Source organism: Phyllobates terribilis, unplaced genomic scaffold, assembly GCF_046119375.1.
Source record: "Phyllobates terribilis strain yellow unplaced genomic scaffold, ASM4611937v1 Scaffold_7__3_contigs__length_470593459, whole genome shotgun sequence".
Lineage (NCBI taxonomy): Eukaryota > Metazoa > Chordata > Amphibia > Anura > Dendrobatidae > Phyllobates > Phyllobates terribilis.
Genome location: NW_027362767.1, coordinates 73,250,515 through 73,267,652, shown reverse-complemented (window position 1 = coordinate 73,267,652; position 17,138 = coordinate 73,250,515). Strand labels below are relative to the sequence as shown.

At 40.8% G+C, this 17,138-nt stretch overlaps 1 protein-coding gene across 6 annotated transcripts in view; it reads right to left on the bottom strand.

The window, feature by feature from the left end:
- SLC35F4 (solute carrier family 35 member F4) overlaps positions 1-17,138 on the bottom strand; it is a 363,727-nt gene that overhangs the window by 46,990 nt on the left and 299,599 nt on the right. For all 6 annotated transcript variants that reach the window (XM_073637520.1, XM_073637524.1, XM_073637522.1 and 3 more), the window contains one exon: positions 7,518-7,737. In XM_073637520.1, the coding sequence (XP_073493621.1) occupies positions 7,518-7,737 (220 nt within the window). The remainder of the gene's footprint in view (positions 1-7,517; positions 7,738-17,138) is intronic.

Sequence of the window (17,138 nt, the reverse complement as noted above, 5' to 3'; positions counted from 1 at the left end):
AACAAAAGATACCCGACAAGGAAGAAAGGACTGACCTAGTTGCCGAGATGAAGACAGTGCTGCACCAGTGGGACGCAATAGAAGTTCAAGGAGACGTTCTATACCGCAAGTGGCAATAGCCTGCTGACTTAGAGGCGTGGCATGAGAAATTGCCACAGAAGCTCATGAGTTCGGAGCCCACTTCGGACCTGGGAAGACCTATCAGTGGCTGCAGCATTACGTTCATTGCCCGTGGCTGGAGGCCACGGCCGAGGAAGTTTTCCGACAGTGCCGAGTGTGTGACCTCACCAAAAGCACAGAACAGAGGGCACCCGTACAGACCAAGGTACCGCTTGAAGTGTTAAAGATAGACTACCTCCTCGTGGGACAATCAATTAGAGGTCCACAGTACTGCCTGGTCATAACTGACCACTTCTCCAAGTTTGCAGTGGTCACCCCAACTTGGAACAAGACAGCTGAGTCCGCTGCGTCTGTCAAGATTTCATCCGGGTCTACGGGTGTCCAAAGCAGATCGACTCAGACCAGGGAGTGTGTTTTCAGGGTAAAACGATGGAGGAACTGTACCGACAGTACAGCACTGAAAGATCCAGGACAACCCCATACCATCTCCAAGGGAATGGGGACTGTGAGCACTTTAACAGGACTCTGCTTCAAACGTTGAGAATATTAGAGGAAGACAAGAAAGTACATTAGCCTGACTACATACCCGAATTGGTCTGGACCTAAAAAAAATCGGGTTCACACCACTACGGGTTATACCTCGTAGATGCTACTGTTTGGTAGAGCCGGCTGAGAAATCGTCGAACTGAATCTGGAACAGCCAGAGGATCTATTCGAATGATCTACCACCTCATAGGTGAAAGAACACCGTCGCAGACTCCAGACCATCTGCCGGCTAGTAGGCCAGGGGTTACAAGAGAAAACCTATAACAGCCGACTTCCAATCCAGGAAGTTCCGCTCCAGCCTGGGGACTGCGTGCTGGTGCAGGAAAGACATCCCAAAGGCAAGCTGAGTGAACGTTGGGAGGTGCAACCATACAAAGTGATCAAGAGAGTGTACTCCAATGGTCCGGTATACGAAGTACAGGTTGAAAATGAGGAATCTGACTCGAGAACTCTACACAGGAATATGTTAAAGCCATGCTGGTCTGAAGATCCCACATCTGACCCGAGAGCAGCTCTGCTTGCTCCTTCATCAGGGGGAGACTTCCCCTGACAGTGACTCTAGTGAAGATTAGTGGACCGTTCCTGAGATTGTGGAAGGTTCCTGTGACAACACAGCATTTCTTCTTAATCATCCAGATGTCTAAATTCTGTAGGCAAGAAGAAATACACTATTAATCTCATGTTGACTTTTGAATTTATGAGTATTTCTTTGGTTGGAAGGACAGACTATGGTTTGTGTAAGCCTGCATGTTGACACTTGAGTTGATATTTACTGCAACTTATGGTCTGTTATCTCTGGTGACAGGGACTGAGGGTCATGAAACAATGATATTTACTAAAATGCTGATTACATATTGTCCCAGGCCAGCGAGCTAGTTGACTCGCAAAACAGGAGGACAAACTGTAACCTCGAGAGAGAAAACAACGCTGTGCTACTAGTGATCCCTCAGCTTTGAAAGTGGAGACAAGTGTTGTCTGTACCAAGAAGATGACGGATCCGTTAATCTGAAGGAAGAGCTCATTACAACAAACTCGGTTCCACTACATCGGAACCAAGCACCAGACTTTCTCCTAAGCGCTACAGAACTGTAAGTGTGACACCGGTGTTCAACTGTGTTAGGGTGTTGAGTAGGTTTCTTTAGCTAGGACGCTGTAGCAGCGTGGCCCGATTATCGGAAGCCAGGTAGGAATTTAGAAGAGAGTAGTTTGTAGAAATTGTTTATACTCTTTGCATTGAACTGTGCATTACCATAGCTGGATTGCAGCTTGAGTGACATGTTCCAGCTATCTCTCCTTGTATCTATTATTGCTATTATCATTACATTTCCGGCATATAATCCGCTCTCTTTCAATAAAGCGTTTTTTTATTTTTTCTGCCTCCTCGTCTACTGTAGCGTATTTGAGTCATACCCAGCGGTGTTGTTCAAGCAATGCTACAAGGCATTCAAAAATGAGTTTTTCAGGTGGAAATCACTTCAAGAAATGCCCCCTTTTTGAGGGGAGTTCTTGGAGGAGTTTTTCTTTTTCCTTAAGCAGTTTTGAAAAGATTTTTACTTAAAGCATTGTTTTTTGCTACCTTTTTATGTGATAGTGTCTAGTTTGGAGCAGATTCCATCAGGATCCAGATCAAAGAAGTGACATGGACCTCTTTTTCAGCAGGTATTTTCCAAAATCTCTTTAGGAAAAGAAAATACTCAAAAACCTTCTCATATGAACAGCAACGAACAGGAAAGTTTCTCATAGAAATGAAAAGGAGGAATTTTCCTCAAAAATTCTGTGTAAGGCCTCATTCAGACATCAGTAATGTTTCCTGCAAACAAACAAGGACTGATTTTCATGAGTGTTTTGTATCACATTTTCATCAGCTTTTGGTCAGTGTCAGTTTTACCATCAATATTTAATCTGTGATTCTCATATGCTTAAAAAAAAAGAAAACAATTGTAAAGCTTCTTCTACACATTGCAACGTTAATAATGGAAAGCCCATGGAATGTACACTGATACCATCCATGTAAAGTCTGCAATTTTCACTGACCCATAGACTTGTATGGGTGATTTTTATCCGTGACTCAGATCAAAAATTTACATGTCTCCAGTTTTTTTTACAAACCACTTGGTCCTTAAAAAAAACTATGGTCATGTGAACAGGCACATACACTATGATGGGTGTGAGTAAACAGCTTCTTATCTTAATTAGCCAGGCCTCTATATTTGTTAAGCCAAGAGAAATACATTATTGTGTTGGTGTTGACTTGTGAATGTATGTGTGTTTCTTTGGTTGGTCAAGGACAGTGACTCCAGGTGAAACAATGATGTGTACTATGCTAATTTAATACTGTACTAAAGCCAGCTAGATACTGATTTACAGAGTCCCCCCTGCTATACCAACTATGTAAATTGATTAAATGCACAAATAATGAGACATGAGCCCTGTGGAATAATACCCTCCCTAATCCTTGACCTGAGGATATGCCCTTGTAAGGACAATTGTAACTATTTTTAAGGGACATATACCTTTCTAGCAGGCAGACTTTACAAAGAGAATCAAAGATCAGAGACACTCGTCCGAACATCAGCTTGGTAGCAGGGTACACGGCCCTGACTGGAAGGATACAGATCTGCTTCATTGACCATCAGGGAAACCATGGATACATTTGGGGAGACCAGGTTGGGATGATGAAGTCACCTGGCCCCATGGGTATGTTGTTTGGGGTTGCCAGGTGGGACCCTCCGGTCGCCTGGAACCCATGGAGACATTCGGAGAAGCCAGATTGGGACCAGCCGGTCATCTGGCCCCATGGCAACTCACGGTGAGACCAGGGTGGGACCCTTGGGTCTCCTGGTCTTGTATCTCGATGGACTGTCAGCTTCCTAAGCTTGCCGCTACCTCCTCTCTGTGGGGGCCCGCCAAAAGCGAGAAGCCACTGGTTGAGGTAGTTGGCCCTGGAAGTCCCAAAGTCGCAGCTGTTCTATCCCCGGCGGGCCAGCGGAAGGGTGAGACTGTGTCATGTTGTACGATCTTGGGTATTAGCTGGGACTGCTCTATGTGTTTATTGTCTGTTTAGTGGTTCAATAAAGTATTGCCACACTGTTTTATCCTCACCCTGTGTTGTCTAAAAAATAGTGTTCTGCCCACGGAAGACCCCGTGTCTTCACAATGGGTATCCGTTCTATCCATTATCCAAATTGTAAGTGTGAATGAGGACTTAGCCTTAGATGAGAATGTTTGACTTCAAAGACAGAATCAGCTGCAATTCCCTGCTGTAATGTCTGTATACTCTTTTGCTTCCTCCCCTGCCCAGGAGATGTGGTATGATCAGACTATGTTCCTGCTGGGTCAGACACAACCATTACACAGTACACAGCAGGGGCACATTTATAAGATTATCTCAGCACAGGAACATTTTATTTAAATACATTCAATTGTGGAAGTTATTATTACTCCAAGATCTATTGATTAAAATCAACTTTTGTTCTTGGGAAAACCCTTTTAACCCCTTTCTGGCCCAAGGCATACTAATACGTATCTGCACCCTGGGCCTTATGGGCCAGATACGTATTAATATGCCCTGGCGCTGTCGCTGCCGGGTGCCAGCTGATTGTCACAGCTGACACTCAGTGCTATGTGCAAGGAGCAGTCCCGCACCGCTCCCTGCACATTAACCCCCGAAATGCTGCGATCGAAGTCGATCGCAGCATTGCTGAAGCAAAGGGGGAGGTAAGCGCTGATACTTACCTCTTCTCCGGTGTCCCGCGGTGTCTGTGTCGGGTCCCAGATGTTATTATGGTGACCCGATGTCGACATAACATCCGGGTCACCAGGAGTCAAGAAGTTACTTTGGTCATGCGCAGGCGTGAACAAAGTAACTTCTCCCTGTGCAGTGCTGTCAAGCTTTATAGCACAGGGATGGTTCTGCATTCCTGTGCTATACAGCCGATCAGAATGTAAAAAGTGAAAGTCCCATAGTGGGACAAAGCGTAAAAGTAATAAAAGTGCCAGAAAGTGAACAAAAAAATATATATATATATATATAGAAAAAATGAAAAAAATAATCCCCAAAAATAAAAATATACTGTACCCATACATAAATATTCTTCTGAAAAAAAAAAAAAAAAACAATAAAAGTACACATATTTGGTATCTCCGCGTCCGGAACTACCCGACCTATAAAACTGTCCCACTAGTTAACCCCTTTAGTGAACACGGTAAAAAAATAAAAATAAAAAACAAAGCAAAAAATTATGCTTTATCAACATAGCGCCAAACAAAAAATGGAATAAAAAGCAATTAAAAAGACGAATGTAAATAAAAATGGTACCGCTGAAAACATCATCTTGTCCTGCAAAAAAACAAGCCGCCATACAGCTCCAACGGCGAAAGTTATAGCTCTCAGAATAAAGCGATGCAAAAACAATTCTTTTTTCTATAAAATAGTTTTTATTGTGTAAAAGTGCCAAAACATAAAAAAAACAAAATAAATGTGGTAACACTGTAAATATACTGACCCGAAGAATAACGCTGCCTTATCAATTTTACCACACGACGAACGGCATAAAAAGAACCCCAAAGAAAATTGCTGAATTGTTGGTTTGTGTTTATTCTGCCTCCCAAAATCAGAATAGAAAGCGATCAAAAATGGTACCAATAAAAATGTCAACTTGTCCCGCAAAAAAACAAGCCATCACATGACTCTGTCCGCCGAAATATGTAAAAATTCTAGCTTTCAAAATATGGCGATGCAAAAACTAGTCTTTGCAAAAAAAAAGGGTTTTTTTTAGTGTGTGACAGCTGTCAATCATAAAAACCCCATATCAATCTGGTATCGCTGTAATCACACCAACCCGAAGAATAAAGTCATTTAATCACTGGGCGAACTTTTTGTTGGTCTACCTGACCGTGGTTTGGTTTTTACAGAGCCCCTGATTTTCCATTTGTTAATCACAGTTTGAACGCTGCTGACTGGCATTATCAATTCCTTGGATATCTTTTCATATCCCTTTCCTGTGTTATACAGTTGAACTACCTTTTCCCGTAGATCCATTGACAATTCTTTTGCTTTCCCCATGACTCACAATCCAGAAACGTCAGTGGCTGGATGAAAGATGTAAGAGTCTGTCTGGATCCCAGAAACTCACTCAGCTTTTATGCATACACATACTGATTACAAGCAAACAGGTCACAGGTGAGGATGTTACCTTTAGTAGCCATTCAAACCCATTTATGTCAAATTCTGAGCATGTTATCAGACCAAAATCACCAGGATATGTGAACTTTTGATCAGGGTCATTTGGATGTTTTTGGTTGTCATTAAGATTTAAAAAGAGAAAACACAGTAGTTTGACAATAAATGGCTTCACCCAACCAATAACCACGAGTGGAGAAAAAGTTTTTTTGCTATCATTCATATTCTCTGAAACAAGGCCAAGAAAGGAAAAATTCTGCCGGGGTATGTAAACTTTTGAGCACAACAGTACATGAAAAACTGATGTTTGAATGATCCCGTAGAGCATCAGGAGTAGCACCAGTGAATCAGGAAAATCCAAGCAATGATTGGCAACTCTCAGCAATATGTTGAGAGTTTAAGTAGGGTGTGGAGCTACCACATTGGCCACAGCTAGTGAGCTGCTGGACAGCATATACACTCATTCTGTTTGACTGGATGGCAACCACAGGTTCCAATTCCCTGGCTGGACAGTCCTGTGCAGCCCAGCTATTACGTCTCTTCCATCATCAGCACCGCCCGCAGGGGGAATATGGAGGCGTCTGGAAACAGACGCAGACGTCACTGGAGCATAACTGGGTATAGAGATAGAACAGTTTCCATAATAAAGTGAAATTAATATCTAGTGTACAAGAACATTTAGATTACATTTTAGAAAGAGTGATCTGTTGATGTTGAGTAATAGTCATGCTCAAGTACCCTCAACAAGCCCTAAAGATATCCCATAGCGAGAACTCCTGCTGGAATAATAATATCTATATACCATATATACTAATCCTGAAAGCATGACTTGCACTAGTTCTTTGGCAGAGACCACAAGATCTGTCAATAGGGTCACTGAGGAGTGGACAAAAATCTCCATGACTTATAGGAACTAATCCTCTAGGTCACCAGAGAATATAACCTTTTCCTCTAAATTCTAGGCACAAGAAACTACACCACAACAAACACCAGCTGATATACTTATCTATGCCGTCAACAGCATCTTCAAGGGTGGGGTGCATATCATTTAGCTAGTAAGTTGACTACACTCATTTTTATACACCCCCATACAACCACACTATTCTTCTCCCATTACGCTTCATTCCACATCATATAGGATTTTTAAATGTGTTAAATAGTCCCTTTTGGGGAAGCACATATTACATAATTGTGCCCTCTTGATGGACCAACTCTGCATCTCACCCAAACCCACCCAACTGACTGATATAAATAGAGGACTATTTAATGAATATTTGACCAACCTGTGGCCTTATATACTGGACAACTCTGCGGTCTTGACCTGAACCTGAGCATCGCCGAACCTCCTCAGATCACCTAGCTGGATCAATCTGACCCCTTCCTTCCTCTTATGTCTCATTCCATCTCAATCCATTCCTTCCACATAGGCTGTTCTAGAAACATGTCCTTCAACTTCTTCTTTAAGAAAAACACACAGCTCCACTACTACATTTACTCCACAATGGAAGCAGCTCTGGCATTACTTCAAATACTGACTCACTTGTTCAATTAAAGCTAATAACTGGGGAAGGATGGGGTAAACTCGCCACACATGTCTATATAGAATGTAGGTAGTGAAATGTTATAACAGTAGAGTAAACATGAATAACAGGCGCGTTGGTGTTCTTACCCGTACACCCATGAACTTGTCCTTCAAGACAATCCATGAAAGCAGGAACATAAAGGCTTTGTTGCAGCAAAATAAAGCAGACACGTCAGTGGCTGTCAGTTTTTTAAGAGCAAGTAAGTAGAGGTAATTCGTCAAAGTCCATAGAATGGAAAAAGGGGCAGTTCTTTTTAAGAAGAGCTTCAGCGTCAAACCATCTTCTCCAAAAATTCGACTGCATTCTCTGTGAAAAGCAAAAATATTTTTAAACTTATAGGTGAACGTAATCATGAATAACATTACTATTAATCCTGTAACATGGTCTCTAGTCTGCTGTGCCATTAATAATACAGGTGACTGCTAATGTACCAGAGTCCTATGGGACACTCAGGCACAGGGCCAGGGTGCTTCTTGCATTTTTTGATCCAAAAATACAACTGACTTTGAAGGACAGATATCTGGGTGCATACTGTTTGCTGGTTAATGATTCTGATTCGTTTGTATCAGTGATTAATTTTGGCCCTGTATCAAGAAATTGTATCTGACTTTTGCATTCATCCAAAATTGTAAGAAATAAATGCTACAAATATTACATTCACAGCTTAAAATTGATACAACCTTGTGCACAATGTCATAAATATAGTCATGTTGACGGATTTGTGTGCACAGACCCTTTACAGAGGTATATGGAGCCCATATTATGGGTCTTCTAAAAACATATTACAAAAACTGACAGCAAAGGACAGAAATAAAGCCAGCACTCAAATATATATATATATATATATATATATATATATATATATATATATATGAAAAAGCAGTGTATATTTCAATCTAGTGATGCAACATTTCAGCTGCACTTTTTCAAGCGTAGACAAAAAGTTGCATCAATAGACTGAAATACACCACTACTTTTTGGTATATACGTTTTCTGTGTGTACTACGTGCTACATGGACAATATGGAATAATCCATACACAAAGACATACACCAAGATGTTATATTCTGTCTTGAGTTCAACAGGTAAATATAAAACTACTTTAATGTTTTGGAACCAGATACGGGTAAAACCTTTATCAACATAATTTACATGGCAGCTTCTTCTTGCTGTAGTAAATACTGGGAAAAAAAGCTGCGGATAAGTCGTATTGTCATGACCAAGCTCCCATAGTGTTTCATACCGTCAGGAAGCACTATGTGATGGTGGCATCTACTGGACACAATAATTATGTTTCCCATAAAACATAGGAGACATAATTATTACTACTCTCACACTGCTTGCATTGGGGTCCACTGTCCGCCTAATTCTGAAGCAGCTCCACAGATTGTAGAATGCCTCCATAATGTGACATCTGAGGAAACATGCCACAATTGTGAACATTTACCAATATGACTACGCCTAAACCCTAACAAAAAACATGGCAAAAAAATGAATGTGCCGATATTTGGAGCATAATGTTGCATCAAGTTACATAATTATTTGTGTTTTTGGCACTTTTTGCTGCTAATTTGTCAAGGGGGTGTGATTTATCAAGGATGGGATGGGATTTATATTGAAATGGACATAGGTTTATTGTGAAGAGCGAAAAAATTAAGAGTCAAAAAGATGTGCTGAAGTAAGCCAACAAAAAGGTGATATTAAATTAGATAAAGACATCTGAACATTCACCAAAATCATTATCCATCATAAGGCATAGCGATAAATTTGGTGAATCTTCAGAATGTCTAGATTAAGTTTGCACCATCTCTCATCAAAGTATTTTCCCCCAAAACTTATGAACCTCCATTAGGGATGAGTGAATTTATTAGAGTAGAAATTAAATTCTTCCTGAATTTTACAAAAATTAATATTTTCCAGAATTAGATTTTTTTGCTCGGCACAAATTGAGCAAAATATCGTCTAACTGGCTGCCATCTTGCTGAATCGCAGAAGGCCGACAAAAGGCTAAAAAAGTAATATTCTGCACCTCTTCTTTTCGCCTTCCCCATTGTACGCATCTTCTTCGACCAGTTCCACTGACTAGTCCTCTGATTTTCATGCCACAAGTAAGTGCCTAGGACGATGAAAGTCATAATGTCGTGATGGGACAGGGAGAGATTTTTTGCTTGACAGGTGAGCGGTGACATGAATATTTTTATTCATCCTACCTTTTTTATCCTCTGATAAATTTGCGTGATTGGCCGAATTCCAATTTTGGCAGATCTGCTCATCTTTAATATGTATCATTAGAGGCATACAGTGGTACATTGTGGCTACATATTTAATTGCGACATACATAGAGCAGTAACATGGTCATGTGCCTGCAGCGTTCAGATGAAAGTGTTTTCATTCATGGACCACAAATAGATAAAACATGGACGAGTTGTAGCCTATGTACTAGTGCAAAAGGTAATTTTCTTACATGGATTTCAGATACTTGTGAAATTAAAATCAAAGAATAGAAAATGGACCAAAATAGTGTATGTAATGGTTCGCAACTCCTGCACCTGAACATGCAGATGTGATTGGCTTGAATATTTTATATAAGCGGTCTGAACTCAGTCTCAAATGTAACTACAGTGAAATCCTATTTCACACCTTCCCCATATGTCCTGCTCATAGGATTTATGAAGTTGAGATATGGCTATATGTACAATCCCAAGTCCAAAAAGGTTGTATAAATTGTAAAGAAAACAATAATGCAATAATATGGAAAATAGAACAATGGACATTTTTCTATTACATTTGAAAAAAAGAACTCATTTAAAAATTGATGGCAGCAACACATGTCAATAAAGTTGGGGGCAGGGCCATGTCTACCATTGTGTAGCATCACCTTTTTCAGACAGACAATTGCTGGAGTTTTGAAAGAGGAATGTCCCATTCTTGTCTGATATAGGATTCTTGCTGCTCCAAAGTTCAGAGTCTTTGCCGGATTTTTTGTTTGATAATTTGCCAAATGTTTTCTATTGGTGAGAGGTCGGGACTGCAGGCAACGAGTTCATCACCCAAACTCTTCTTCTGTGAAGCCATGCTACTGTGATGGATGCAGTATGGGGGTTAGCATTGTCTTGCTGAATTACAGTATAGAAGGCCTTCCCTGAGATAGTAAAATGAAAAAGACCAGCACACCCTTTCAAGGAACAGTCGGCACTGAAGCCTGAAATTGACGCCACCGCTCAGCTTCCAGTGAATACAGGAGAAGAAAGAAGGATCTAGCTTCCAATCCAGGTATGTTTAAAATGGATTCCTTTTTTTAGCAAAAAGTTAAAATATGTGACGAGAAGAAAAACAAATGCACACCAATAATTTAAGGTGTGAGTGTGAGGGAAGGGGACTTGGAGGTCTCATCACCAGATATGTTTTGAGTGCTACCTGCATTCCTAAACTTGGCTTACCAGACACGTTTTGAGCGCTACCTACGCTCTTAAACTTGGTTTAAAATTAAACCACTTTTAAGAGCGCAGGTAGCACTCGAAATGCGACTGTTGATGAGACCTCCAAGTCCCCCCTCACACCTTAGATTGTTGGTGTGCATTTGTTTTTCTTTTCGTCACATATTTTAACGTTTGCTAATAAAGGAATCCGTTTTAAACATACCTGGATCGGAAGCTGGATGCTTCTATCTTCTCCTTCTTCCCTGAGATAGACATTGTCTGGATGGAGCATACAGTGAAGGAAATAATTATTTGATCCCTTGCTGTTTTTGTAAGTTTGCCCACTGACATGAACAGTCTAGAATTTTAAGGATAGGTTAATTTTAACATTGAGAGATAGAATATCCCCCCCAAAAAATCAAGAAAATCACATTGTATAAATTAGATAAATTTATTTGCATTTTGCAGTGAGAAATAAGTATTTGATCCTCTACAAACCATTATGAGTTCTGGCTCCTACAGACCAGTTAGACGCTCCTAATCAACTCGTTACCTGCATTAAAGACAGCTGTCTTACATAGTCACCGGTATAAAGGACTCCTGTCCACAGACTCAATTAATCAGTCAGACTCTAACCTCTACAACTTGGGCAAGACCTAAGAGCTTTCTAAGGATGTCAGGGACAAGATCATAGACCTGCACAAAGCTGGAATGGGCTACAAAACCATAAGCAAGACGCTGGGTGAGTAGGAGACAATCGTTGGTGCAATAGTAAGAAAATGGAAGAAATACAAAATGACTGTCAATCGCCATAGATCTGGGGCACCATGCAAAATCTCACCTCCTGGGGTATCCTTGATCATGAGGAAGGTGAGAGATCAGCCTAAAACTACACAGGGGAACTTGTTAATGATCTCAAGGCAACTGGGACCATAGTTACCAAGAAAACCATTGGTAACACATTACACCTTAAAGGTTTAAAATCCAGCAGTGCCTGCAAGGTCTCCCTGTTCAAGAAGGCACATGTGCAGGCCCGTCTGAAGTTTACCAATGAACACCTGGATGGTTCTGTGAGTTATTGGGAGAAGGTGCTGTGGTCAGATGAGACCAAAATTGAGCTCTTTGGCATTAACTCAACTCGCGGTGTTTGGAGGAAGAGAAATGCTGCCTATGACCCAAAGAACACCGTCCCCACTGTCAAGCATGGAGGTGGAAACATTATGTTTTGGGGGTGTTTCTCTGATAAGGGCACAGGACTACTGCATGCATCAATGGGAGAATGGATGGAGCCATGTACTGTAAAATCCTGAGTGACAACCTCCTTCCCTCCGCCAGGACATTAAAAATGGGTCGTGGCTGGGTCTTCCAGCAAGACAATGACCGAAAACACACAGCTTACTGTACATACTGGCTCAAAAAGAAGCACATTAACCGCTTTATGACCAGAGCATTTTCCGTTTTTGTGTTTTCGTTTTTTGCTCTCCTTGTTCCCAGAGCCATAACATTTTTATTTTTCTGTCAATATGGCCATTTGAGGGCTTATTTTTTGCGGGATGAGTTGTACTTTTGAACGACATCACTGGTCCTACCATATCGTGTACTGGAAAACGGGAAAAAAATGCTAAATGCGGTGAAATTGCAAAAAAAGTGCAATACCACAGCTGTTTTTTTTTTTTACCACGTTCACTGAATGCTAAAACTGACCTGCCATTATTACTCTCCAGGTTATTACGAGTTCGTAGACACCAAACATGTATAGGTTCTTTTTTATTTAAGTGGTGAAAAAAAATCCAAAATTTGCTAAAAAAATAAAATCGCCATTTTCCGAGACCTGTAGCGTCTCCATTTTTCGTGATCTGGGGCCGGGTGAGGGCTGATTTTTTGCGTGCCAAGCTGACGTTTTTATTGATACTATTTTGGGGTAGATCTGATGTTTTGATTGCCCGTTATTGCAATGTTCTGGCGATCAAACAAAGTAATTCTGGCGCGTAGAATTTTTTTCTCGTTACAATGTTTGCCGATCGGATTAATTCTTTTTTTTATATTGATAGATTGGGCGATTCTGAACGCGGCGATACCAAATATGTGTTGTTTTTTTTTATTGTTTTATTTTGAATGGGGACGAAAGAGGGATGATTTCAACTTTTATATATTTTTTACTTTTTTAATATTTTTAAAAACTTTTTTTTTACACTTTCTACTTGCTTCAATAGTCTCCATGGGAGACTAGAAGCAGCAGTTATCTGATCCCCTCTGCTACATACAGGCGATGAGCAGATCAACTGTATGTAGCAGAAATTCTCATTTGCTATGAGCGCCGACCACTGGGTGGCGCTCATAGCAATCTAGACATGACAACCACAGGGGTCTGCTGCAGACACCGGGTTGTCATGCCAACCCATCGGTGACCCGCGATCACGTGACGAGGTCACCGATGGCGGAGTCAGTGACTCGCTTCCTGGAAGCGCAAGTTAAATGCCGCTGTCAGAGATTGACAGCGGAATTTAACTGGTTAACAGCACTGGTTAATTCCACCCGCGGCTGTTGCAGGCACATGTCAGCTGTATAAATCAGCTGACATGTGCCCGGTTCAGTGCGGGCTCAGCGCCGGAGCCGGTGCTGAACTGGGGGCTCCGACATGGTACTCACTAATACGCATCATGTTGGAAAGGGGTTAAGGTCATGGAGTGGCCTAGCCAGTCTCCCGACCTTAATCCCATAGAAAACTTATGGAGGGACTTGAAGCTCCGAGTTGCCAAGCGACAGCCTCAAAATTTTAATGATTTAGAAATTATCTGCAAAGAGGAATGGACCAAAACTCCTCCTGACATGTGCGCAACCCTCATCGTCAACTACAAAAAACATCTGACTGCTGTGCTTGCCAACAAGGGTTTTGCTTCCACGTATTAAGTGTTGTTTGCAAGAGGGATCAAATACTTTTTTCTCACTGCAAAATGCAAATAAATCTATCTAATTTATACAATGTGATTTTCTTGATTTTTTTTGGATATTCTATCTCTCAATGTTAAAATTAACCTACCCTTAAAATTATAGACTGTTCATGTCTTTGTCAGTGGGCAAACTTACAAAAACAGCAAGGGATCAAATACTTATTTCCTTCACTGTATGTTGTTTTAAAACTTCTGTATGACGCTCTGCATTGATAGCTTCATTCAATTTGTCAAAGTTCCTGGACTATGGAGCAGTGAGAATATTGCATCAAACAAGAATGGGAAAACAGTCCTCTCCCAAAACTCCAGCAATTGTCGCCTCACTTTCTTGATGTTTACAGACTGATGTAAAAAGATAAGATGTTACACAATGGTGGACACAATTTTGAGATGTGTTGCTGTCATCAATTTCTAAATAAGTAATTTTTTTTCAAATGAAATGGAAAAATATCTAACATTCATGTTCTGATCTGTGTTCTATGTTCTGCTGTGAATAAAATAAGAGATTTCCAAATCACTGCATTCTTGTTTTCTTTACATTTTACACAGCGTCCTAACTTTATGGAATTGGGGTTGCATGTGTTGCAGACAGCTCCCCATATCTCCTTTTCTTAAATTCAATAAATATGATGATATTAAACTTTGTAAAGTAGTTAATACAGATGAGGATAGGGCACAGCTACAGGAGGATTTAGATAAATTGGGGAGTTGGGCCAAAAAATGGCAAATGGGGTTCAATGCCGATAAATGTAAGGTCATGCACATGGGAAAGAAAAACAGCAGTCACCCATACATATTAAATGGGAAACCGTTGGGGAAATCTGACATGGAGAAGGACCTGGGCGTCTTGGTTAACAGCAAATTAAATTGGAGTGCCCAGTGTCAGGCAGCAGCTGCGAAGGCAAATAGAGTCATGGCATGCATCAGAAGAGGAATAGGGGCATATGATGAGAACATTGCTCTTCCTCTGTATAAAGCGGTGGTAAGGCCGCACTTAGAATATTGTGCACAGTTCTGGGCTTCGGTGCTCAGGAAAGACATATTGGAGCTAGAGAGGGTACAAAAGAGGGCGACTAAGGTAATAAAGGGAATGGAGGGACTAGAATACCCAGAGAGGTTGTCAAAATTAGGTCTATTTACATTGGAAAAGAGAAGGCTTAGGGGAGACCTCATAAACATGAATAAATACATCAGGGGGCAGTACAGAGATCTCTCCCATGACCTGTTTATACCAAGGATGGTGACAAAGACGAGGGGGCACACTATGCGTCTGGAGGAAAGGAGGTTCCTGCACCAGCATAGAAGGGGATTCTTTACGGTCAGAGCCGTGAGACTCTGGAACTCTCTGGGAGAGGAAGTGGTGATGTCCAACTCACTTAATGAGTTCAAGAGAGGCCTGGACGCCTTTCTTGAGAACAATAAAATTACATCTTATGCTTAGTGATAGTTAATTAATCCAGGGATTTAATCTGACTGCCAGATTGGAGTCGGGAAGTGAATTTTTCCTCAATGATGTAAATTGGCCTATACCGCATGTTTTTTTTTGCCTTCCCCTGGATCAACGCTGCGGAATAGCTGCAGTGCACAAGAAATAGGCTGAACTGGATGGACGCTTGTCTTTTTTCGGCCTTATAAACTATGTAAACTATGTAACTATGTAACTCTATGAGATTGGGATATGAAGTCACGCTTGTGTTGCTGCAGAGTGTCGTACCCAAGAAGTATGACAAAAATTGATGCTAATATATGCGGCTTTTACATTGTTTATTTCAAAGATGTTCTAGGAAACATTCCAGGTCTTCGGTTTATAAATGTACATATATTAATGCTGGAGTAAATGGATGTTTTACCAGAAAAGTGCATAATATACTGCATACTGTAACATTAGATATTTCCTAGGTGTGATGATATCATTAAGCAGAACCTTCCCATTACATCTAAGCACTTCAGCCTCAGGTGTAAGTTGCTTAGAGCAATCAAGTCATTATTAATAACCCAGACAAGGCAAACAAATGTAGCAGATTCATCTTGGCGCAGCTGAATGCTTTGTCACTGTTATCTTGCATTTGCAGCTTGGAGACAGAGGCTGACAGGAAGATCCCTACAGGATGCAGTGTTGACTCGGTATCAATGTAGTGTAAAACTAAAAGGAATTCATCACCATCCACAGACACACGGCAATAACTCTGCTGTATGACAACCAGATCTGTTATCCCGGTAGACGTTTTATAGAAATCTTACTTTGGCAAAATTGCTTTTGGATAGGAACTGTACAAAAGGAGGACAAGTCTTTTTACAGCTGCTTAAATTGTGCCAACTTTAGCAAAATAGTGCACATTATCTATTTTGATATAGTAAACACATTAACATCAACCTATCAATGTCAGAATTTTAAGGAAATAGGTGGCACATTGCAATTATAAATGTACAATCGTCGCTTTATATTGTTTAAGGCACATGGTACAAGTTTTTTTTATAAATATGTTACCATATTTCTACTTTTACAGCTAGCACAATGCAGTCAGGCAGGTAATGTTCTCTTGACATTCGTCAAATGTAGACTCATCCATCAGACGCTAGATAGAGAAGTGTCATGCTTTACACTACTCTAGTTAATCTAGTTAAATCGTGGCATTGTGCCTGGGGATGTAAGGCTAAGTGCAGTTGCTCAGCCATGAATCTACCGGAGGGGAGCACAGTTTTTGTGCTGAAGTTAATGCCAGAGGTTTGGACTCTAGTTATGGAGTCAGCAGAGCAATGGTGACTTTATGCACTTCACCAGTTGGCGACCCCACTCTGTAACTTTGCATGTAAATAGCTGATTAATGGGGTTCCATGTCCTGAGACCCCCACTGGTCATCACCATTCAACCCCTTTTAACCGGAGAGGAGCGTAGCTCAGCAGATAAACGCACAGAAAATATCTTATAAATGATTAGTTACTACTTAATTTTTTTGTCGTAGGTAACTAGGTAAAATTGTTAACAGGGAAACTGTTTCAAGTTAAAGACAATGGCCACGGTAAATGGAAGTGATGGTTCCTGGACGACACTGGACATTTTCGAAGTATCCATTGTTACTAACTAGATATTTTTACCTCCTTCTTAACCAATGTACTGATAAAAAACGGGTTTACCATGAGATGTCATATACAAAGCATTGTACTTGTTTTAAACATTAACTGGATATATAAAGAGCCACTGGAATTAACAACTATTGCAAGAACAAACACGTTTCCTAAATACACAGTGATAAGAGTATCTCCCCACCAGTCACTGTCAGGCCAGTCACATAGTGTGATACTGAGAGTTTAATAATTAGAGTGCTTTCACACTCCAA